The 23175-nt window shown below is 46.0% G+C and overlaps 1 protein-coding gene across 1 annotated transcript in view; it reads right to left on the bottom strand.

Moving 5' to 3' along the window:
* AFAP1L2 (actin filament associated protein 1 like 2) overlaps positions 1-21943 on the bottom strand; it is a 118498-nt gene extending 96555 nt beyond the window's left edge. Inside the window, exon 1 of the mRNA XM_084634147.1 lies at positions 21553-21943. Within this exon, the coding sequence (XP_084490273.1) occupies positions 21553-21568 (16 nt within the window). The 5' untranslated portion in view covers positions 21569-21943. The remainder of the gene's footprint in view (positions 1-21552) is intronic.
* Between the last annotated feature and the right edge of the window lie 1232 nt (positions 21944-23175).

Genomic DNA, 23175 nt, shown 5'->3' with positions numbered 1-23175 from the left:
ATAAATAAATAATCTGGGGAAATGGCATTGTTTAAATCAAAAGTACAGCAGGAAGGTCGAGCTAGCCATTCTTTTATCTAAATAACCACAGCAATTCAATTCCACTATCTTAATAAATAAATAAATTCAAATGTGAACCAACAGAAAATGTTGCTTGTGTGTGTCACCCAGGAATCTACTAACAAGCTGCCCTCATGAAAGGAAGTGCTCTATAATATAGTCAAAGCACATAACTAGCAGTCAGGGCACCGGGGTTCCATTTTTGGGAACCAGGACACTGCAGTTCCATTTTTGCTTTTATCCCAGACATTATCATTATCCTTGAGAGATGCCCCAGGCTGGTTATATTGAGCACTGAAAGGGCACTGACAGGCCAAAGGCAGTTTTAGTAGACAATATCTAGAGAGTTAAAAAGAAGTCATTCAGTTATTGGGATGCTGGAGTTCTTGGCCTCCTGAGTCTGTAAAAAGAAAAGGAGGACTTGTGGCACCCTACAGACTAACAAATTTAGTTGAAAAAAAAAAATAAAAAGTGTCTGTTTTTGGTTTTGGCCACATAAGAGAATTCAAACTTAACAATTATGCAGTAGAATTTTCATTTTATTTCCTTTCCCTAACTCTCACTCCCATTTCTAGAAATAACCGCCTTGTCTATACTAGCTAGACTACAACAGTTTAACGAAGGATTTGAAAACTAGAGCAATTTTTAAATTGATCTTGAGCAAATCCCTAATGTAAACATGCTTAAGCCAACTTAAGCCCCACTTAAATCTGCTTAGCTTCATCTATAGGTTACTGATTTAAGCTGAGTAACATAAGCAGGGGTAAATACCTCCATGATGGCCATGATTTTGGCCCATACTGGTCACTGACCCAGGGACCTCTGGTGCTAAAAGGGAGAACCAGGTCCTGCAATTCTAAAAGGGAGAGTCTCTATAGCTTGACCCAGGCTCTGACACTGGGATCTGTAACCGCCTCATGTCCTCCTTGGATCGGGCACAGAGGAGGAACTTGTAACACCTGCTAACCAGCAAGTTGCACATCTATATCAGAGGTTTGCACCACGTTAACTAGATAAATTTTTCGATCAATTTAGTTAAACTGGTGCAACTTTATTAGTACAGACCAGGCCACGGAATCCAACGTTTATACCACATGGAGGCGAACGGAATCCAAACCTGGCTCCCAGAGGTTATTACAGTTATGACAGGGGTCTGAATCAGTTAGTGTCTATACAGTATTCCACGGGTGTGGCCTTCACCAAGTGGAAGATGCCACTGTGCATCATTAGGTTATCGTGTCTTCATTAAGTGAACTGGACTGAACAGCAATCACAAGATTACCAGCTGCAGGAGAATAAAACTGCCATGGGTTTAAAACAAGGGAGGTAAATAAGCAACACTCGAAACTGAATAAACCAAATGACTAAAGCAGGGGAATTCAAATGGAGGTGGAAATATAACAAATCATAGAAACAAGAGGCTGAGTGAGAATCTTAGTTGCGCAATTCAACCTGTTACGGTGTTAGGAAAGCAAGGGCGTTACATATACGGAAAGTGCAAGAAGTTATGATCCACACAGACTAGGTCTCCGCTGCAAAAAATAGCTGTATTTTTAACTGGAGACAGCTATAGCGAATGAAATCCTAGTGGAGACCAGGCACAGGTAGCTTTTTGCACTGATGTAGCTAGTCAAGGTCTATTCCACACACCCCTTCTGGGATTTACCTCAGCCATGAGAGGCAAGGTAAAATCTACAGAGGCACAATGTACTACTGCCCGTTACCCAAAGCCCTGGAATCCAATTCTTCTTCATAGTCTTCTTCCTATGCACGGCTTTATCGTTGTTCATTAGCTGCCACAATAGAATTCTCCCGTAACAGCTATGGAGTGTTACACTGTAATCTGTCCTCTCTGGCTGACTGGATTTGCCCTAAGGCAACAACAATGCCTCTACCTTTTACGGAGAATGACAATAAAAGCAACAGGAATACGTGGTTGAGAAATTGAAAGTGGAAGGAAGCTTGGGTGAAAGTGATCATGAAATGGTAAAGTTTGTGATTCTAAGAAATGGAAGGAGGGAAGAACAGCACAATAAAGATAATAGATTTCAAGAAGGCAGACTTTAGCAAACTTGGGGAGTTGGTAGGTAAGATCCCATGGGAAGCAAGTCTAAGTTGGGGGGATCAGTTCAAGAGAGTTGTCAGACATTATTAAGGGCACAAGAGCCAAGTATCCCACTGCATAGGAAAGATAGGAAATGTATGGCAAGAGGCCACCCTGGCTTAACCAGGAGATCTTCAATGGTCTGAAACTCAAAAAAAGAGTCCTACAAAAAGTGAAAACTAAAAGGATGAGTATAAACTCATAACAGAGCCATTGGCCATTATCTTTGAAAACTCGTGGCGAATGGGGGAAGTCCCGGATGACTGGAAAAAGGCTAATGTAGTGCCAATCTTTAAAAAAGGGAAGAAGGAGGATCCTGGGAACTACAGGCCAGTCAGCCTCACCTCAGTCCCCGGAAAAATCATGGAGCAGGTCCTCAAAGAATCAATATGAGAGGAAAGTGATCAGGAACAGTCAGCATGGATTCACCAAGGGAAGGTCATGCCTGACTAATCTAATCGCCTTCTATGATGATATTACTGCTTCTGTGGATGAAGGGAAAGCAGTGGATGTATTGTTTCTTGACTTTAGCAAAGCTTTTGACACCGTCTCCCACAGTATTCTTGTCAGCAAGTTAAAGAAGTATGGGCTGGATGAATGCACTATAAGGTGGGTAGAAAGTTGGCTAGATTGTCGGGCTCAAAGGGTAGCGATCAATGGCTCCATGTCTAGTTGGCAGCCGGTGTCAAGTGGAGTGCCCCAGGGGTTGGTCCTGGGGCCGGTTTTGTTCAATATCTTCATAAATGATCTGGAGGATGGTGTGGATTGCACTCTCAGCAAATTTGCAGATGATACTAAACTGGGAGGAGTGGTAGATACGCTGGAGGGCAGGGATAGGATACAGAGGGACCTAGACAAATTGGAGGATTGGGCCAAAAGAAATCTGATGAGGTTCAATAAGGATAAGTGCAGGATCCTGCACTTAGGACGGAAGAACCCAATACACAGCTACAGACTAGGGACCAAATGGCTAGGCAGCAGTTCTACGGAAAAGGACCTAGGGGTGACAGTGGACGAGAAGCTGGATATGAGTCAGCAGTGTGCCCTTGTTGCCAAGAAGGCCAATGGCATTTTGGGATGTATAAGTAGGGGCATAGCCAGCAGATCGAGGGACGTGATCATCCCCCTCTATTCGACATTGGTGAGGCCTCATCTGGAGTACTGTGTCCAGTTTTGGGCCCCACACTACAAGAAGGATGTGGATAAATTGGAGAGAGTCCAGCGAAGGGCAACAAAAATGCTTAGGGGTCTGGAACACATGACTTATGAGGAGAGGCTGACGGAACTGGGTTTGTTTAGTCTGCAGAAGAGAAGAATGAGGGGGGATTTGATAGCTGCTTTCAACTACCTGAGAGGTGGTTCCAGAGAGGATGGTTCTAGACTATTCTCAGTGGTAGAAGAGGACAGGACAAGGAGTAATGGTCTCAAGTTGCAGTGGGGGAGGTTTAGGTTGGATATTAGGAAAAACTTTTTCACTAGGAGGGTGGTGAAACACTGGAATGCGTTACCTAGGGAGGTGGTAGAATCTCCTTCCTTAGAAGTTTTTAAGGTCAGGCTTGACAAAGCCCTGGCTGGGATGATTTAATTGGGGATTGGTCCTGCTTTGAGCAGGGGGTTAGACTAGATGACCTCCTGAGGTCCCTTCTAACCCTGATATTCTATGATTCTATGAAACAAATAACACAAGTATGTAGGGACAAAATTAGAAAGGCCTAGGCACAAAACAAGATTAAACTGGCTAGAGACATAAAGGGTATGTGACCGTAATTGCTGGAGGGGCCTCACTGAGATTGCTCAATCAGGGCAAACTGCAAAGAATGGGGCAGACGATTCCCAAAACTGGTGGTTTATTTTAATACTTAGATTCAGCAACAAAACAGTGTCTGCAACACCTTACTAGTTACCCAGAAGCCAAAAACACAGCTCCCCTAAAGTAATCCAGTCCTGGGCTCCCACTCAGACAGCCAAATCCAATATTGTGAGGATTACTTAAAATCTTATTTACCATATATAAATTTCTATCAATCACAAGAGATTGGACACACTACCCACCAAGTCAATGATTATTTCAGATTTATCCAAATACATGCTTATAGTCAATTCTTATTAATTAATCTAAGATTTATTATAAAAGAAAAGAAGGTGAGTACTACGGTTAAAGACTATACATACAGATATGAATAAAGTTCTTAGGTCAGCTTCATAGCAGAGATGATGAGCTGTTGAGTTGTCAAAAGTTCACCCAGAATCAATTCTATAGGTTATAGTCCAATAGGCAGTCCATGTGTAGAGTCTGTTTAAATTCTTCCATGAGAAATTGCAGGGTAATCCAGAATGGAGCTGGAGACCTCAGTCTTACAATTTAAACTTTCCCTGACAAAGTTCAAGCAGATCTGAGATGGTAAGCATCAGGCCCTAGAGTTCTTTTATAGATCTCTGGCAGGCTACGATAGCCTCTTGACAGAAGATAACACAGTAGGCATTCCTTGGATGAAGAATAGGTAATATACATTGTTGCTTTGAAGTAAACCTCCTATTTCCTAGGCACACACTGGTAACTAGCTGCATCCATTAGCATAAGGTAATTAACTACTCTAGCAGTTCATAGACAGTTTACTACAAACTTCAAAGAGAAATACAGACAGTGATATTATTACATCCAAGTTTCATCTAAATGCTAATATTCCCTTTTGATCTCTGCATCAATAGTATATAGGAACAGACAGGAACTGAAGTTTAGCATATACAGGCTAATCTGGTTACACTGTTAATATCTAACAATATATAGGTGTAAACAGACAAACAATTAGTATTTACTTCTAGTTCTCTAACAATATAGGTTTACATTTCAAAGGATTTAGTCCACTTACATGGCTTTGATAACTATCTATAAGAAATAGCCCTGTTTATCATTTATGTCTCATGGGAGAATTCTGTGCCACTGCGCAATGCAGAATTTGGCAGAAATTAATGCGTTCGCAGAATTTCCTTTCCCACACTGAAACTGGCTGCAGTGCTGCTGGCCACCATTGGGGGCTGCTAGACCCGGCAGAGCCCAGCTTGCACATAGACGATGCTGCAGGGGGGGAGGGAGAGGAAGCTAAAGGATTCCCAGCAGCTGCAGTTCCCCGCACACCCCGAGGGAAGGGGACAGCGACGAAGGGGACAGGAAACTCCACACAAGCCTGGGATCCAGCATCAGGCTGTTCATCCCTCTTGATCCCTGGGCTCTGAGGGCTAGGGGAATGGCTGTCTGGGCTGGAGGGGCACAGCTGGGCTCTAGGGGATAGGAGGATGGGTGTGTGCACTGTGGGGGCCCCATGCCTGGGCTTTGGTGGGAAGGGGATGTGGGTATCTGGGCAAAGGGGAAGGGGAATGTGGCTGGGCTCTGGAAGAGTGTATCTGGGCCAGGGGCCCCCATGGGAGGGAGGGGATGTGGGTATCTGGGCAGGGGGGCCCCCTGTGGCTGGGCTTCAGGGGGAGGGTCAGGGCTGGTGTAACCACTAGGCAAACTAGGCAACCACGTAGGGCGCCAAGATTTGGGGGCACCAAAAAGCGGTGTCCCAAATTATTTTTTACACTATTGCTTAGGGGCAGGTACCTGTCAGTCTCCAGCGCTTGGGCCACACCAGGGCCAGCAGCCTCTTCACCTCAGAGTCTCCCCCGCTTCCCAGGGGGCCATTTCTCCTCTCAGGCTCCCTGGCCGCTGCCATCATGGCCGCCCAGGAGGACACGGGCAGGGGGCGCTGCCGCGGAGGAGACGCAAGGGGCCGGGCTCGGCTGGGGATCTGCACCTGCCGGCTGAGAGCAGGAACCAGGCACCACTCGGGGGGAGCCGGGTGGCCCGCGCCCAGTGAGACGGCAGCCTTCGCAGCAGCAGGGGCAGGCAGGGAGAGTAGGCGCCCTGGGCTACTGCATGCATCCAGTGAAGTGAAGTGAGCTATAGCTCACGAAAGCTTATGCTCAAATAAATTGGTTAGTCTCTAAGGTGCCACAAGTCCTCCTTTTCTTTTTGCGGCTACAGACTAACACGGCTACTACTCTGAAACTTGTCATAGGGGTTTCTGTAACTCTCTACTCCTGGGGGAATTTTTTGTGTGTGTTTGTATTGTTACAGACATATTTGCAGACAGGTATTATGAAATAAAACTACCAAAAATAATTGAAACTGACATGATCATGTACTATTATTTTGACAAATAAAATTTGCAGAATTTTAAAATAATGTGCACAAAAATTTTATTTTTTTTTGCTGCAGAATTCCCCCAGGAGTAATTATTTATATACTTTTCTAATATGTTCCTAAAGGTTGATTTCAGGTCACTTAGCCTGCTGGTTGCTTAGCTCTCACTGGCTCAGTGTCACGGGGTAACAAGAAAACATTCTACAAATACATTAGAAGTAAGAGAAAGACCAAGAAGAGGGTAGGCCCATTACTCAATAAGAGGGGGGTGGAGAGGAAAACAACAACAGAAAATGTGGAAATGGCAGAAGTGGCAAATGATGTTTTTCTTTCAGTCTTTACCAAAAAGTTTAGTAGTGACTGGACATCTGAATGCTAGTGAAAATGAGGTAAAATCAGCAGTTAAAACAGGGAAAGAACGAGATAAAAATTACTTAGACAAGTTAAAAGTCTTCAAGTCACCAGGGCCTGATGAAATACATCCTAGAATACTCAAGGAGCTGACTGAAGGGATATCTGAGCCATTAGTGATTATCGTTGAAAAGTCATGGAAGACGAAAGAGATTCAAAGGAATGGAAAAGGGCAAATGTAGTGCCAATCTATAAAAAGGGGGATAAGACAACCAGGAGAACTACAGTCAACTTAACTTCTGTATCTGGAGAGATAATGGAGCAAATAATTAAGCAATCCATTTGCAGACACCTAGAAGATAATAAGGTGGTAAGTAACAGTCAGCATGGATTTGTCAAGAAAAAAAATGTCAAACTAACCTAAGAGCTTTCTTTGACAGGGTAACAAGCCTTGGGGGGTGGGGGGAAGGAAAGGGAAGCAGTAGATGTTGTATGTCTTGCCTTTAGTAAGGCTTTTGATATTGTCTCGCTTGACCTTCTCATAAACAAACTAAGGAAATAGAACCTAGATGGAGCTACTATAAAGCTGGGTGTATAACTCGTTGGAAAATTGTTCCCAGAGAGTAATCATCAGTGGTTCACAGTCAGGCAGGAAGGGCAAAACAAGTGGGGACCCACAGGGATCAACTGTGGGTCTGGTTCTGTTCAACATCTTCATCAATGATTTAGATAATGGCATAGAAAGTACACTTATAAGGTTTGCAGACGATACCAAGCTGGGAGGGGTTGCAAGTGTTTTGGAGGACAGGATTAAAATTCAAAATTATCTGAACAAATGGAGGAAATGGTCTGAAGAAAATAGGATGAAATTCAACAAGGACAAATGCAAAGTACTCCACTTAGGAAGCTGCACACATACAAAATGGGAAACGACTGCCTACGAAGAAATGACGTGGAAAGGGATCTGGAGTCATAGTAGACCACAAACCAAATAAGTCAACAATGTAACGCTGTTGCAAACAAAAATGAACATCATTCTGGGATGTATTAGCAGGACTGTTGTAAGCAAGACACAAGAAATAATTCTTCTGCTCTACTCTGGGCTAATTAGGCGTCAACTACAGTAGTGTGTCCAGTTCTGGGTGCCACATTTCAGGAAAGATGTGGACAAAATGCAGAAAGTCTAGAGAAGAGCAACAAAAATGATGAAAGGTCTAGAAAACATGACATATAAGGGAAGTTTGAAAAAAACTGGGTTTGTTTAGTCTGGAGAAGAGAAGACTGAGGGGGACATGATAACAGTTTTCACGTACATAAAAGGTTGTTACAAGGAGGATCGAGGAAAATTGTTCTTCTTAACCTCTGAGGATAGGACAAGAAGCAATGGGCCTAAATTGCAGCAAGGGAGGTTTAGGTTGGACATTAGGAAAAACTTCCTAACTGTCAGTGTAGTTAAGCACTGGAACAAATTGCCTAGGGAGGTTGTGGAATCTCCATCACTGGAGATTTTTAAGAGCAGGTTAGACACCTGTTAGGAATGGTCTAGATAATAGTTAGTCCTGCCATCAGTGCAAGGGACTGGACTAGATGACCTCTCGCGGTCCTTCCAGTCCTAGGATCCTATGTTGGTAAAACTACTGGACAACAGACCTATATACCTTCTTATGAGATGCACATGTTCTTTAATCTGCTCCATGGAAAGTGAAATTACGGAGACATTAGTAGTGACTCCAAAGTTAAGATTGCAACAAGATTTGGATACATATATCCATATCCTTAGCCAGTGTAAATCAGTGAAGCTCCATTGACATCTGACCCTGTGCCTGCTTTATATAGTTATGCAGATAGTGTCACTGGTTTTTAAAAGCAGCCTCCATTCTTGTATTTACAATTTTATGGCTGCAATGAGTTGCAGTTGCAAATTTTGCACATGCTGTTATGCACAAACTGCCTGTGGATACCAAGTGGCTTCTGATTTTATTTACCCTGAGTACCTACAATGCACATATCATTTACAATAGGCATGGTAATGTTGGAAGTTTGAGTTGTCTGGCATGGAGGCCAACTAGACAGGTCAGCCATGTTCAGTGGTTTGTCTCAATACTAAATGAAACAAATGAGTTGCTGGAATGTTGCAGAGCTTCAGCAAGAAAACTCCAAGTTGCAAACTTGCTTGTGGAGAAACATACAGTTTAAATCCACCAGTGACATGGCATAAGCTTGCATAACAAAGGTCAGGATCCCTGTCAGCCAACTGTTTCCTCCTGAGTCTTAATGGTTTTCACACTCAATAATAAAAAGATTTGTGGGGTGATTTTAGCTCAAAGATATGTTCTTGGATATATGCACGTATCGGGACAGAGAAGTCTGCACATGTACATTCCACGCACACCTGAAGGAGTTAGTTACCTGTGTGAAAGCAGGATCGGAAGGATGGGGACCCCAGTACGCTAATTTTTTACCACCGCCGCCAAAGCCTGCTCTCCATTTTCTAACTATGACCTGGTCTACACTTAAAAGTTAGGTTGATGTAACTATGGCACTCAGGGGTGTGAAAAACTGCCCACCTAACCCTCCATGTAGAATGCTTCGGTCAACCTAGCTACTGTAGCTCAGGGAGGTAGAGGTCCCACAGCAATGGAAAAACCTCTTTGAGAATTTTCCAGATCAGACTCCTCTCTAGTTAAGAGTGGATCTGTTTCTGCTGATATATTATGGATCAAATTTTCAAAAGCCCTTAAGTGATTTAGAAGCCTAAATCTCATTTTCAAGTGACTAATCTCTTAGATACTTTTGCAAATTTGACCCTATATCTTCTCCATTTTGGGGGACTGACTTCTTTTATCGCACCAAAATCTCCCTATAATCTTTGGGGAAATTTTGGAATCTGTGATAAGAAACTGTGACAAGAAACCCAAAAGCTGAATTGCCAACAAGACTTGAAAATATTTCCCTTCATTTATAAGAATCATGCTATGCATATCCAAAAACATCAACACAACGGGATGGGGGGAAATCACCCATAAGCAGTAGACTGTTTCATTTGAGAAAAAAAATACATTGGCTTTTCTTAAATCACAAGTGGCACAATATATATGTTATGTGGGAGTCACAGTCTGATCCTATACTAGTAGGATATTTGTCTTCAGTTATAAACAGCTCTGTCTGGAAATAATGTTGCCATACACCAGAACATTAGATGTGCTTTCCATGGAATTTTGCCTACGAAGAAGGCAATAGGTCAGTGGGAAAAAAGTATTTTAGTGAAAGTTACCCTTCATATTTGGAACTTTAGACCAAACAATTGCCATTTTCTCATGCTTTCCCCTGCATGATTTCAAACATATCCCCAGCTGCTGATATCCAATGGGGTCTATATTTCCACAGCTAAACTGTTTCACCACGTTCTAGTCTGCAGGCAGTAAGTCAGGCTCTCCTTGCCAGCTGCAATTACCCATGCTTGCCTTTCCTTTAGTAACAGCTGTTCTCACTGATTTTGGCCCACCCGCCACATTTACTAAACAATGCCAATCATTAGCATTACCATTTGTTTCTGGAGACATCCAGCTTCATTTACTTTCAGTCGTAGTCAGTCATGCCCTCTTCTGAGCTGCGGCTGCTGCAGAAACAGCAGTACAGATTCCCAGCTAAAGCTCAGGACCAGAAAGATGACAGGGAGTGGGGTGGATGATTTATAACAGGGGGAAAGTGGATCAGAATGGCTCCTCACCCAACCCTCCTCCCACTGTATGTCTACACTGCAATTAGACATCGGTGGTTGGCCCGGGCTAAGGGGCTAGTACTAAGGATCTGTTTAATTGTGGTATAGACATTTGGGTCTGAGTCCCTTGCATCTCACAAGGTTCTAAAGCCCAGGTTCCAGCCTGAGCCCAAACATCTACAGCAAAATTAAACAGCCCTTTAGCCTGAGCCCTGTGAGTCCAAGCCAGCTGGCACAGGCCACCTGTGGGTTTTTAACTGCAGTGTAGACATAACTCAGTGTCCAGAAATCCCCCCTCTCTTCCTGGCCCAGTGAAATGGCCACCTCTAAAGCCTAGCAGCCTGGCCATGCACCACGGATTCATTTATTTAGCCTTCAGAACACCTCACCTTCACTCAGGGCTCTTACAGCAATTTAAATGTATAAGGCAAAGTGTAAAATCAACAAGGCACATGGACAGACTCCACATTGAACTGCCTAGACCACACTGACTGTGATAGCCACCCCTCTTACCACATTCACACCCCTGCGCATTCCAGCTTCATCAGCTTGTGCAGGTTTTATCGCACACTCTTTGGTGTTTTTCTTAAAGCTCCAGCTCCTGGAGCCCTGTGATTGTGAGAGACTGTCAGCTTTCATTTAAAAAAACAAAAGTTAGTTTCTGGCCAGTCTTGAGATTTTTGGGAGGCCTGACTCATGACTGTTGAACACCTGGGGCTGGCAATACAGCGGCGGCCCCCACAGATGAGCTTTGCAGCATGCCACAAGCAGGGTCAGTCTGGTCCACCAGAGTATCAGGAAGTCTCCCAGGAGGTCTTTGTTTTTTTAAAGTTTGGCTGGCTGGGGCAAACACCACTCTCCTCTGTGGGATTTAAGGAGAAGCATGTGCACAGAGACAGACCTCCTCAGCCCACTCCTCTCCCTCACAGGGCCCCGCCATTCCCTCCTCCTGAGGCGTGGAGAAAGGGAGGATTGAAGATCATCCCCTTGATGTCCTGCTATGTGTATGGAAACCCTCCCAAAGCAGGAGGATGGTCCATTGGCTCAGGCATTCCCTCAGCATCAGGGGGTTCAGTTCTTTGCTCCACCACGGTGCTTGATCCCAGGCAAGTGTCTTCGCTTGAAATCTTGCCCCACTGAAGTCAATGAGAAATTTTGCCAACAACTGGGGGGGAGGTTAAACGGGACGACAGGATTTCACCTGTAGTCTCTCAACCTCAGGTTTCCTAGCTGTAAAATGGGATAACACCACTGCCCTGTCCTGCCTCACTGCAGTGTTGTGAGGCTAAATACAATTAAAGATGGGGGGGGCTCCTCAGGTACAATGGTAATGGGGGCCAGATAAGCACCTAAGAGAGACAGAAATGCCTCTCCCTGTGTGAAAACTACAAACTGTCACTGTTATAATATAAAACTAGCATGATCCTAAGACTTGGATCTGCACTTTCCTAGAATTCAAATGTGTTTGCTCAAGTGTTTCAGTCTGGCCCATTTCTATATGGAACCCATTCTCCTGAGTCTTAACAAGGTGCTTATGTGTGCACACTCACCACAGAGATGCACAGAGACCTACTAGGACCAGAAAAATAAAACACAGTTTGCAAATAAACGAGTGTCACATCATTAAGCTTCCTCAGCCACTGGCAAACTTACTGTGCTCGTCTGTCCTACTTGTTGGTCTGGGATATAAGATGTGATTACAACAGTCTAAACCAAGCAAATAAGCTCAGGGTGAGGAGCCTGCTTGAATATTGAAGGAAGTAACTTCACTCTGCAGGGTTACAGTCACACATAAGAACACTCAGCCTCGTTCAAACATATCTACGTTTTGCCTAGTTTTTATTTCCTGCACATCTAACAGCTGCCACATGTTTTCTTGACAGGTTTCAGAGTAGCAGGCGTGTTAGTCTGTATTCGCAAAAAGAAAAGGAGTACTTGTGGCACCTTAGAGACTAACAAATTTATTTGAGCATAAGCTTTCATGAGCTACAGCTCACTTCATCAGATGCATTCCATGAAGTGAGCTGTAGCTCACGAAAGCTTATGCTGAAATAAATTTGGTAGTCTCTAAGATGCCACAAGTACTCCTTTTCTTTTTGCGAACACAGACTAACACAGCTGCTACTCTGAAACCTACCTTAAAGTGGTAGATTGAAAGAGCTTAATCTATTTATCTTAAACAGATGGCTAAAGGGTAACTTGATCACAGTATATAAGTACCAACATAGAGAACAAATATTTAATAATGGAGTCTTCTGTGACATTGCACTCCATAATGTTTTATGGAAACAAGTTTATGAGTGTAAATATGATCTAACTGGAATATGTTTTATGCAAAACGTCTCTTGTAAGGTATCATTACAAAGCTTATAATCACCTGAGTGTGTTCATCCTATTTGTATGAATGTATCATTCTTGTATCTGAAACTAGGAATAAGAAATATAACTCTGAGGTCCTACTGAATTATGCAAAATGTGGGCCATTAATGGTGGTTTGGAATCTTGATGGCTCCCATTAACCAGGACAATTGGTTGTAAATGTTTCTGTTTAACTGTAAGCCTTTCTGTATACCTGTGTGCCAGCGAGTGGGTAATGAAGTCTTACAATGAGATGTGATCATTTCACCTGAACTGGAATGCATCTGAAACCTGGTGCTTTTCCATTGAGAAGGAGGGGTGGAGTCCCAGAGAGATAAAGGATTCCGGCCTTGTGCCAAAGCTATAAAAGGGGGTGGAACAGAACAAAGGGGGCTGCCAGTCATGAGAAATCCCCGAGTTACTAACAAGGTCTGTACCAGGGGAAAGGATTGGGCCCAGAGTAGGAAGGAGTCTAGTCTGTGAAAGAAGCTTATTGGAACATCTCTGAGGGTGAGATTTACCTGTAGTCAGTTTCTTAATGTATTAGACTTAGACTTGCGTGTTTTGTATTATTTTGCTTGGTAACTTACTTTGTTCTGTCTGTTATTACTTGAAACCACTTAGATCCTACTTTTTATACTTAAAAAAATCACTTTTGTTTATTAATTAACCCAGAGTAAGTGATTAATATCTGGGGGAGCAAACAGCTGTGCAGCTCTCTCTCTATCAGTGTTATAGAGGGCGGACAATTTATGAGTTTACCCTGTATAAGCTTTATACAGAGTAAAATGGATTTATTTGGGGTTTGGAGCCCATTGGGAGCTGGGCATCTGAGTGCTGGAGATAGGTGATCTGCTGAGCAGTTTTTGGTTAAAGTCTGCAGCTCTGGGGCATGGACCAGACCTGGGTCTGTGTTGCAGCAGACTAGCATGTCTGGCTCAACAAGGCAGGGTTCTGGAGCCCCAACCTGGCAGGGAAAACAGGCTCAGAGGTAATCTCAGCACATCAAGTGACTGTCCCAAGGAGGATTCTGTGACCGAACCCATCCCATCTTCAGTCTAGCAGAGAAGGTATAACACGATCCAATGGCTGGAAGTTGAAGCTAGACTATTTCAGAATGGGAAATAAAGCCTACATTTTTAACAGTGAGGGTAATTAACCATTAGAACAATTTACCATGGGTCATGGTGGACTCTCCATCACTGGAAATTTTTAAAATCAAAACTGGATGTTTTTCTAAAAAAATCTGCTCTAGGAATTATTTTGGGGAAGTTTATAACAAACGGTCAGACTAGATTATCACAACAGTGCCTGCTGGCCTCGGAATCCATAGAACACAGAGAGACGCATCCACAAGTAGCAAACTACAGGATCCTCAGGTGCTCTGTTGAGGCTAGAGATGCATCTATGCTAGAAGAGAGACAGCAATAATGATCTAGTCTGGGTGACTGTGTGTAGGATGGGATTTGGCTTGAGAGTGGCTGCTATGGATCTATTATTGAGTTGGGTTGTGGTTTTGGAAGCCATTCACAACAACCAAAAAGGGTTTCTTCTTTTGGATCCCCACTGAGTAAATCCAGCCTACTCCCAGCAGTGGCATCCTCTGCTCCCTCCACAAACACCCACACGGGTCACTTCCATAACAGGACAGGCATGTTACATGGAGGACAGCCATTTGTCATCTATATATTTTCTAACAGATGTTAAATGAGGTAGCTGTTACAGGAGAGGATGTAGGGTTTAACTAGGATGTAGGGTTTAACTAGAGTAAAGCATGTTGTCCCGTTTTAACTCTAGTTCAGAGATTGCCAATTAGATCAAGTTAACTAACAACTGCAAACATTATCCTTGGCTGAGTTCTAGATTACGCCACCACCACTTGTGGAGCCTGTAGACTGGAATTTAGAATCATATTCGTTAACTCAACATGATCGCCCATGAACTTGAGTTAGATAAGGGCCACAAACTCTAGTCTAGATATGTAAGAGTCAGAACTCTCCAGTTTTATTCCCAGCTCTGCCTTGCTATTTAACCCTGGGCACATCACTTAACTTTTCTGTGCTTTGATTATGTCTACTCATAGCTCTAAGGCCTTGTCTTCACTAGACAAGGCAAGCTGTTGGTTTAACATGTGTTAGCTGGTCAGGGTAAACCCTTAGCTACATCTAGATGTTAAAATACCCCTTTTCCTGCGAGTGTAGATACAGCTTAACTGGGCACAGTACAACATATCTAGCCTGCAGGAGCGTTGCAAGACCTCCTTGATGTATGCAAAATGCTTGGAGATCTTCAGATGAAAAGAAATGCAGTTTGCCAACTTCTTCCAGCCCAAACAGCCAAGAACAAGGGGAGCCCCACCTATCCTTCTCTGAAAGATCTGACTAGAAATCATGCTTCAGTTGGAGTATATGGGTTCGGTAGTTCTAAAAAAAAAAAACTTATCTTGTCAATGCCAATACATTGCCAAGGCACTGATGGATGTACCTCGTCCTCCACCCAACACATTTCCTCTTTCCTTTGCAAGCACCTTCTCCCCCACAGTCCCAAATGGGTTAATTTTCCTGCTGCAGCTATTGCCCCACACACAATTTTTGAAACATGCAAAGACTCTTTTTGTCGCTGTGCTTTAAGAGAGATGAGATGCTTTCAGATTAAAATCAGGCACTGCTGAAAGGTGTCTCTGAGGGGAGATCCTGCTTCGAAGTCTTCACAGCATTAGTTGAGTCAGGGGTATGTTCTACTTAAGAAACTTGCAGCTTCATTCTCAGAGGCTGGGGAGACGAAGGATAAAAGATTTCAGGAAGGCAGGTAAGGGAACCCTCCATAATCTCAGTTTTATCCTGGACAGAGCCCGCTGCTGATTATTGAAGGCAAATCATGAGTCTCCATCCTGCTATGGAGACCCCTTCTCAGGTTTATACCCCGCATGGACCCTCTCTGCAGCCCTCCTAGCAGGATTTCTATGACAAGGTCACTAAGGCTTGGGAAGGAGGTCGGATATCTCTTCTTGAGAACGTGTTACAACATCATTAAGAGGCCTTAAAGAAACAGTGTCCTTCAACAGGTGTCTGGAATAAAACTGGCCCTGCTTCAAGTTAAAAAGGAAAGGCGTTTTCTCTGCTTGGACAGCACGTATGCCCCCCACCCCTTAAGTGATGGGAAGATCTTAAAGTGAAATTCCTTCCCTTGAACTCATAGACCAGGGGTGGGCAAACTTTCTGAGCTGAGGGCCACATCTGGATGGGGAAATTATATGCAGGGCTGGGGCAGGGGGTGCGGGAGGGGGTGCGGGAATGGGCTCAGGGCAAGGGGTTGGGGCAGAGGAGAGGTGTGGGGTGTTTGAGGGGGCTCAGGGAAGGGGGTTGGGGTGCAGGAGGGGTGCGGAGTGCAGGAGGTGGCTCAGGACAGGGGTGCAGACTGCGGGAGGGAGCTCAGGGCAGGGGGTTGGGATGCATGGGGGTGTGGCAAGGGCTCAGGGCAGGGGGTTGGGGTGCACGGGGGTGTGAGGTGTGGCAGGAGGCTCAGGGCAGGGGTTGGAGTGCAGGAGCGCTGCGAGGTGCAGGCAGGGGACTTAGGGCAGGAAGTTGGGGGGCGGGGAGCAGGAGGGGTTCAGGCTCTGACCCGCACCGCTTACCTAAAGCAGCTCCGGGGGTGGCAGCAGCGCACACTGGGGCCAGGGCAGGCTCCCTGCCTGCCTGCCTGCCTGCCCTGGCCCGATGCCACGCCGCTCCGGGAAGTGGCTGGAACCACATCTGTGTTGGGGTGGGGGGGGGGGCACAGGGCTCCACAGGCTGCCCTTGCCACACCTCCAGGTACCTCCCCCAAAGCTTCCATTGACTGCAGTTCCCCATTCCTGGCCAATGGGAGCTGCGGGGGGCAGTGCCTGGAGGCAAGGGCAATGCACAGAGCCCCCGCTCCCTTAAGGCCCCAGGGACGTGGTGCCGGCCACTTCTGAGAGTGGCATGGGGCCTGTGGCACCATGGGGGGCAATCGTACGGGCCGTAGTTTGCCCACCCCTGTCAGAGACTCATAGACTTAAAGGTCAGAAGGGACCATTATGTTCATTTAGTCTGACCTCCTGCACAACGCAGGCCCCAGAATCTCACCCACCCACTCCTGTAATAAACCCCTAACCTATGTCTGAGCTATTGAAGTCCTCAAATCACAATTTAAAGACTTCAAGGTGCAGAGAATCCTCCAGCAAGTGACCCATGCCCCACGCTGCACAGGAAGGCGAAAACCCCCCAGGACCTCTGCCAATCTGCCCTGGAGGAAAATTCCTTCCCGAACCCAAAGATAGCAATCAGCTAAACTCTGAGCATGTGCGCAGGACTCACCAGTGAGACACCCAGGAAAGAATTCTCTGTAGTAACTCAGATCCCACCCCATCTAAAATCCCATCATAGACCACCGGGCATCTTTACCGCTAACAGGCAAAGATAAATTAAATGCCAAAATTAGGCTATCCCATCATATCATCCCCTCCATAAACTTATCAAGCTTAGTCTTGAAGCCAGATATGTCTTTTGTCCCCTTGGAAGGCTGTTCCAGAACTTCACTCCTCTGATGGTTAGAAACCTTCGTCTAATTTCGACTCTAAACTTCCCGATGGCCGGTTTATATCCATTTGTTCTTGTGTCCACATTGGTACTGAGCTTAAATAATTCCTCTCCGGTAATTATCCTTCTGATATATTTATAGAGAGCAATCCTATCTCCCCTCCGCCTTCCTTTGGTTAGGCTAAACAAGCCAAGCTCTTTGAGTCCCCTTTCATAAGACAGGTTTTCCATTCTTCAGATCATCTGCATGAAGTGCCCCCTGATAGAGCTGATGGAAGAAAAGATACGAGGATTGGAGATGCAGGTGGTGAAACAATAGTAAATTGGCATTCTGACTGTTCTTTTGGGTCTCACTTATCTCTAGCAGTAGGGCATCTCCCACACATTATCTTTTTCTTGGTGGTACCAAGGGTGAAAGCTTCTATCCTGCCATGTATACTCATGTAGAGGCCATCATGCATGCAATATGGGAGTGCTACAATTTAGCAGCATTGAAACCAACAAAAAAGGAGTGACATCAAGGACGATGGAACACAGGAGCCCGTCCACTTTTTGCCACAGGCCTGGCCCCTTGCCCCTCCATCTCCCCCCAAGGCCCCGCCCCCAAAAGTTGGAGCCAGCCCAGGTAAGAGCAGCCGGGGGAGCTCGGGCATCTGCGGACCCTCCACTTTTGACAGCAGCCCCAGCCCATGTCCCCACCCCCCGGGCTCCCTGCCCAGGGCAGATGATGTGCTTTCTGTTCAACACACATGTCCAGAATACATCCCTGCTACTCTTATGGAACTGGGAGCATATTTTTAAAACACCCAGCACATGGCAGTAGATTAATTAAGATGCAGCCATTGCAATTCTATTTGAATGGAATTGTGCAGGGTGTAGCAAAAAACTCAATGCAGAATTTGTCTCTTAACATTAACTTTAATGTCATTTCAGTGGTATGTTGAGATAATATCTAGCAATACTTTAAAATGCCTTTTGTGGTCTCAATAAAACCTTGCTGAAAGTATCATATTTCCCATTGCACTAAGTCCATATTACTGAATTAGCCAATGTGCTACCATATTCAGAAAATACTCAATGGCAAAACTCTCACTGACTCCAGCAGGGTCAGAAGTTCACCCAGTGTAGCTTATCAGCCTTACCAGTTAACGATGTACAAAATTTTTCATCTTTGCATTTTTGAGAGGTGTGCCAGGGTAACGCCAACAGACCCCGGTCGTCGGTGGGCAGGATTGAACCGGGGACCTCTGGAACTTAGTGCATGAGCCAAAAGCCAACTGGCTGTTAGCTAAGGCTGTAGAGCAAACTTATTTTATCTCTCTAAGTGGTCTCAGTACCACTAGATGGGACAGAGCACCACACCCAGTATGTGGGTGACATACCTCCCCTAGCTGAGGAAGCGCATCACGAGCTTCAGAGACTTCCCAGCTGAAATCCCAAACAAGCCCCAACTTGTAACACTGTCAGACTCCGGTCATCGGCGGGCAGGATCGAACAGGGGATCTCTGGAGCTTAGTGCACGAGCCTCTACCCATGAGCTAAAAGCCAACTGGCTCTTAACTAAGTAGAGCAGACTCATTTAACTCTCTCTAGCGGTTTCAGTGCCACTAAATGGAACAGAACACCACACCCAGGAGGTATGTGGGTTACAACAGGTCGGTTAAACCTCATTTAAAATGGGCACAATCACCACAGCTTTGGTGCAGCTACTTCATCCTAATAAAATCTTGTTGCTGTCACACTAACGAGCATCAGTTAAATCAAAAGTCAGGCTGGAACTTGTTGGCTGAGCACAAAATTCCCTGTTACCTCACTAAAACATCCTGAGGGGGCCCAGTGAATAGAGCAACTGCTACGTCTGTTCTGCAGCACAAGCATTTATAGGTTTTCCTTGCAGAGAACAGGCCCACTCGTCTTTCCAGAGATGGGAGTCTCGTATGGAAGCAGGATCAGACCCTAAGTGCCCACTAGTTTAGGGCATTCTCCCTGTTTCCTTGGCCAGAAGGGAGTGGTTGAAGTTGACCAAGTTTATGTTTTGCCCAAGGGTTGGGCTACACTTATCCTGGCATAGCTATGCCAGTCAGGGATCTGGCTTTTTCCGCACACTAGATGAAACGGAATGGGGGGAGGGATAGCTCAGTGGTTTGAGCATTGGCCTGCTAAACCCAAGGTTGTGAGCTCAATCCTTGAGGGGGCCATTTAGGGATCTGGGGCAAAAACTGGGATTGGTCCTGCTTTCAGCAGGGGGTTGGACTAGATGACCTCCTGAGGTCCCTTCCAACCCTGATATTCTATAGCATAAATTGGTGCTGGTTGCAGGCTGATTTACACCAGCTGGGGGTCTTACCCTGAGATTGTCCTTTCCTAAATAGGGACAGTCAGCAGGTGTGCATAGGCTACAAAGAATTTAAAAACAGGTTGATTCTTCTCTTTGCTCCCTTTGGCTATCCCCAGATGATGTCAGTCAACGGGGTTCATTGGTTTTTAAGTGGCTGAGGAGCCCCATTTGTGCCTTGCAGATTTTCCACAGAAGTGACAGGTGTAATCTTGAAGGAGACATCGTCGTTGGCTAGTGTTGTGCCCTTTAGAATCATAGAATAGAATATCAGGGTTGGAAGGGACCTCAGGAGGTCATCTAGTCCAACCCCCTGCTCAAAGCAGGGCCTAATCCCCAACTAAAGCATCCCAGCCAGGGCTTTGTCAAGCCTGACCTTTCTTTCCTCTGTTGTGGCTTCTGTTCTCCTCAAAGTGAGCTACACCGGCATCCATCCCTAGTAACCTATTGACTTCCGTGTATTTACACCAGCATAGCAGATCCGATTCTGGTTTCACACTATACAGTACACTACTCAGCAAACCAGAGCAGTAATTAAGAAAAACCCCACTCAGCTCAATAGCAGAACAAAACACCTATTTGGAGACCAGCTGCCATTTCCCCTCCAGCAGCTTGTCCTTCTGAAATAATGCAGCTCATTTGGATGTGCTCCGAATGCCCCCAAGCGCACAGCAGAAGGAAAGGGGGTGGGTGTGGGGGGGTTCTTTCCGCTGCAGAAGCAAAAGGAGGCCGGTCAGCTTTGCCCTCGCTTTGCCATGGCGGAGGCTGGGGATTTCAGCACAGCCAAAGGATTCGCTTTCTGGGGGCCAAGTTCCATTTTTACAGGTCTTTGCCCCTAATCGAGTCCTGTGCTATGCATTTGGTCAGCCACAGCTGCATTGGATTCGTCAGGCTGATTGTAACTCTGACGCACCCCAACCCAAATCAACAGGCGTCTTTCCACTGGCTTCCCTGGACCAGTGACACCCCCCCCATCACCCCTCTATTGAAAAACGGGCTTAAACCCGGCCCGCCTCTCTTCCTAGGTCACCTGCAGCAGCAATGTCTTGCAGGGGCATGGAGGGAGGATTTGGCTCCGAAGCAGGAAACCGGCTCAGTGCCCCCCCCAATTGACAGGGACTGCGCCTGTCTGCACTTGCTGCGGTTTCCATTTCGGCTGGACGCCGCCCCAGCTCCCAAAGCAGCAACGAGCCCACCTGAAACCGCCCGGCCCGGCCAGGGGAACTCCGTCTCCCTCACGCTTCCTCCAGCTCCGGCTTGGTTGGGGTTTTGTGGTTTTTTTTTTTTTTTTTTGGCTTGAGTTTTGCCCTATCCCTGAATTTCCCCTCGCTCCTTGTTAATCCGCAGCCCCCCCCCCCCGCGGTCTCGGGGGGGCATGCAGCGGAGCCCTTGGGGGACACCGCTAAAGGGGGGCACCCCCAAACGGAGCCAGGTCTGAAAAGGTGCCCAAGGCAATGCACACCAGAGCTTCTAGCCTCTTCCCCTAGGGATCCCCCTTTTCCGAGGATCTTGAAACTGCCAGGGCGCCTGGACGGGTAAAACACCAAATCAACCCAAACACGCGCAGCTGCTGGGGTGAGTTCAGTGGAGAAGCCCAAACTGGAATTTCAATCCGAATCCCAGCCGATCATCCGTCTACTACAGCGATCGGAGTCCGCAGCGGAAACCCATCAGCCGCCACCGATCCATGCTGGGAAGGCGGCTCCCAGCAATTGAAAGAAAACGGGGATCGGCTCCCCCAAGCCCCTTTAAACCCATGCAGGGGAGAGGAGAGATCCCTCTGCGGGCGTGTTTCCCCCACAAAACGTCTCCGCTCTCACCCACACAGTAGCACCACCCAGCACCGTCACCCAGGAATAATAAGCACCATTCCTAGCTTACCTTTATATTTTTCCATCTGGCTTGTAGGCAGATCCAGACAAGGGCTAGGTTTTTCGCAGCAGCTCGGGTTTTTTCAGCCTGCCAGATGCCCAAGGATTCCCCCACGAGAAGACGATCGCTTTCCCACCAATCCAGTTATGTATTTCTCTGTCCTAAAGCCACTTCTCAGCCTCTTATTCCGGCTCCAGTCCGTTTCCCTCGCTCCCCTCTCTGAAAGCTCCTCCCTGTGAGCTCACGTACAGCGGCTGTACCCGCCGCTGCGAAAGTAGCTCGTTGCAAAGTTGACTGCAACTCCAGCAGGCGTGTGTCTAAAAGGGGCTGCGTGTGAGAACTCCTCGCTAGCCAGTCCCCGAGTCTGTCACAGCGGCTGCGACTACAGCACACACGTTACAGCCCCTGTGGGTGTAACCGATCTAAGCAAAACTGAGCTACCTTTAAAAACAAACAACAAACCCAGGGCAATAGATGGGTCCTTTTCCATTGTTGTCAAGGGAGGGTGGGGGAGATCAGGGCTGGGAAAAGAGGAAGCTTCAAGTATTATGAACAGTTCCTCTGCCAGAGCAAAGGGCAGCTGGTACAGCAGGGCGCCAGAGACTGCTGATGACTGTCGCTGAAATGTGGTGCCCAGATGAAGGACCAAACTGTTTTATTGCTGTGGATGGTTCCAGATTGGGCAGTGGGAGCCCAGAGCTGAGGGAACCTCCTGCAGGGACTTGGAGACAGGTTCCAAGTTGGTGTACTTGGGCTGCAGCTAACTTATTTTTTTCAGGTTTCGGAGTAACAGCCGTGTTAGTCTGTCTTTGCAAAAAGAAAAGGAGTACTTGTGGCACCTTAGAGACTAACCAATTTATTTGAGCATGAGCTTTCGTCAGCTACAGCTCACTTCATCGGATGCATACTGTGGAAACTGCCTTTCATGCAGTTGATAGATTTCCACTCCATACGGCTAAATGCAGTGCCTTGCATAATGACAGGTTTCAGAGTAACAGCCGTGTTAGTCTGTATTCGCAAAAAGAAAAGGAGTACTTGTGGCACCTTAGAGACTAACCAATTTATTTGAGCATAAGCTTTCGTGAGCTACAGCTCACTTCATCCGATGCATACCGTGGAAACTGCAGCACTCTCCCTTGTGAAGAGAGTGGTCACTTTGAATGGGCTATCACCAGCAGGAGAGTGAGTTTGTGTGGGGAGGCGGAGGGTGAGAAAACCTGGATTTGTGCTGGAAATGGCCCAACTTGATGATCACTTTAGATAAGCTATTACCAGCAGGACAGTGGGGTGGGAGGAGGTATTGTTTCATGGTCTCTGTGTATATATAATGTCTGCTGCAGTTCCCACGGTATGCATCCGATGAAGTGAGCTGTAGCTCACGAAAGCTCATGCTCAAATAAATTGGTTAGTCTCTAAGGTGCCACAAGTACTCCTTTTCTTTTTTTCAAGCCCGCAATTTACTAGTAGGTAATTCCTCTGTACTTTTAAATTGCTTCATCTTTCTGCTCTTTGTGATAAGTCCTCCCACACCATCAGCTTAAAAATTACAGGGGGAGTTCCTGCTTTCCTAGAAATGTGCTTTACCCTTGACTTCCACCTATAAAATGGAGATAATGATACTTACCCTTATTT

The sequence above is a fragment of the Lepidochelys olivacea genome (genome assembly GCF_965140295.1).
Source record: "Lepidochelys olivacea isolate rLepOli2 genome assembly, chromosome: 7".
Classification (NCBI taxonomy): Eukaryota; Metazoa; Chordata; order Testudines; family Cheloniidae; genus Lepidochelys; species Lepidochelys olivacea.
Note: the sequence above shows the minus strand (reverse complement) of the source record. Positions and strands in the feature narration are given on the sequence as shown.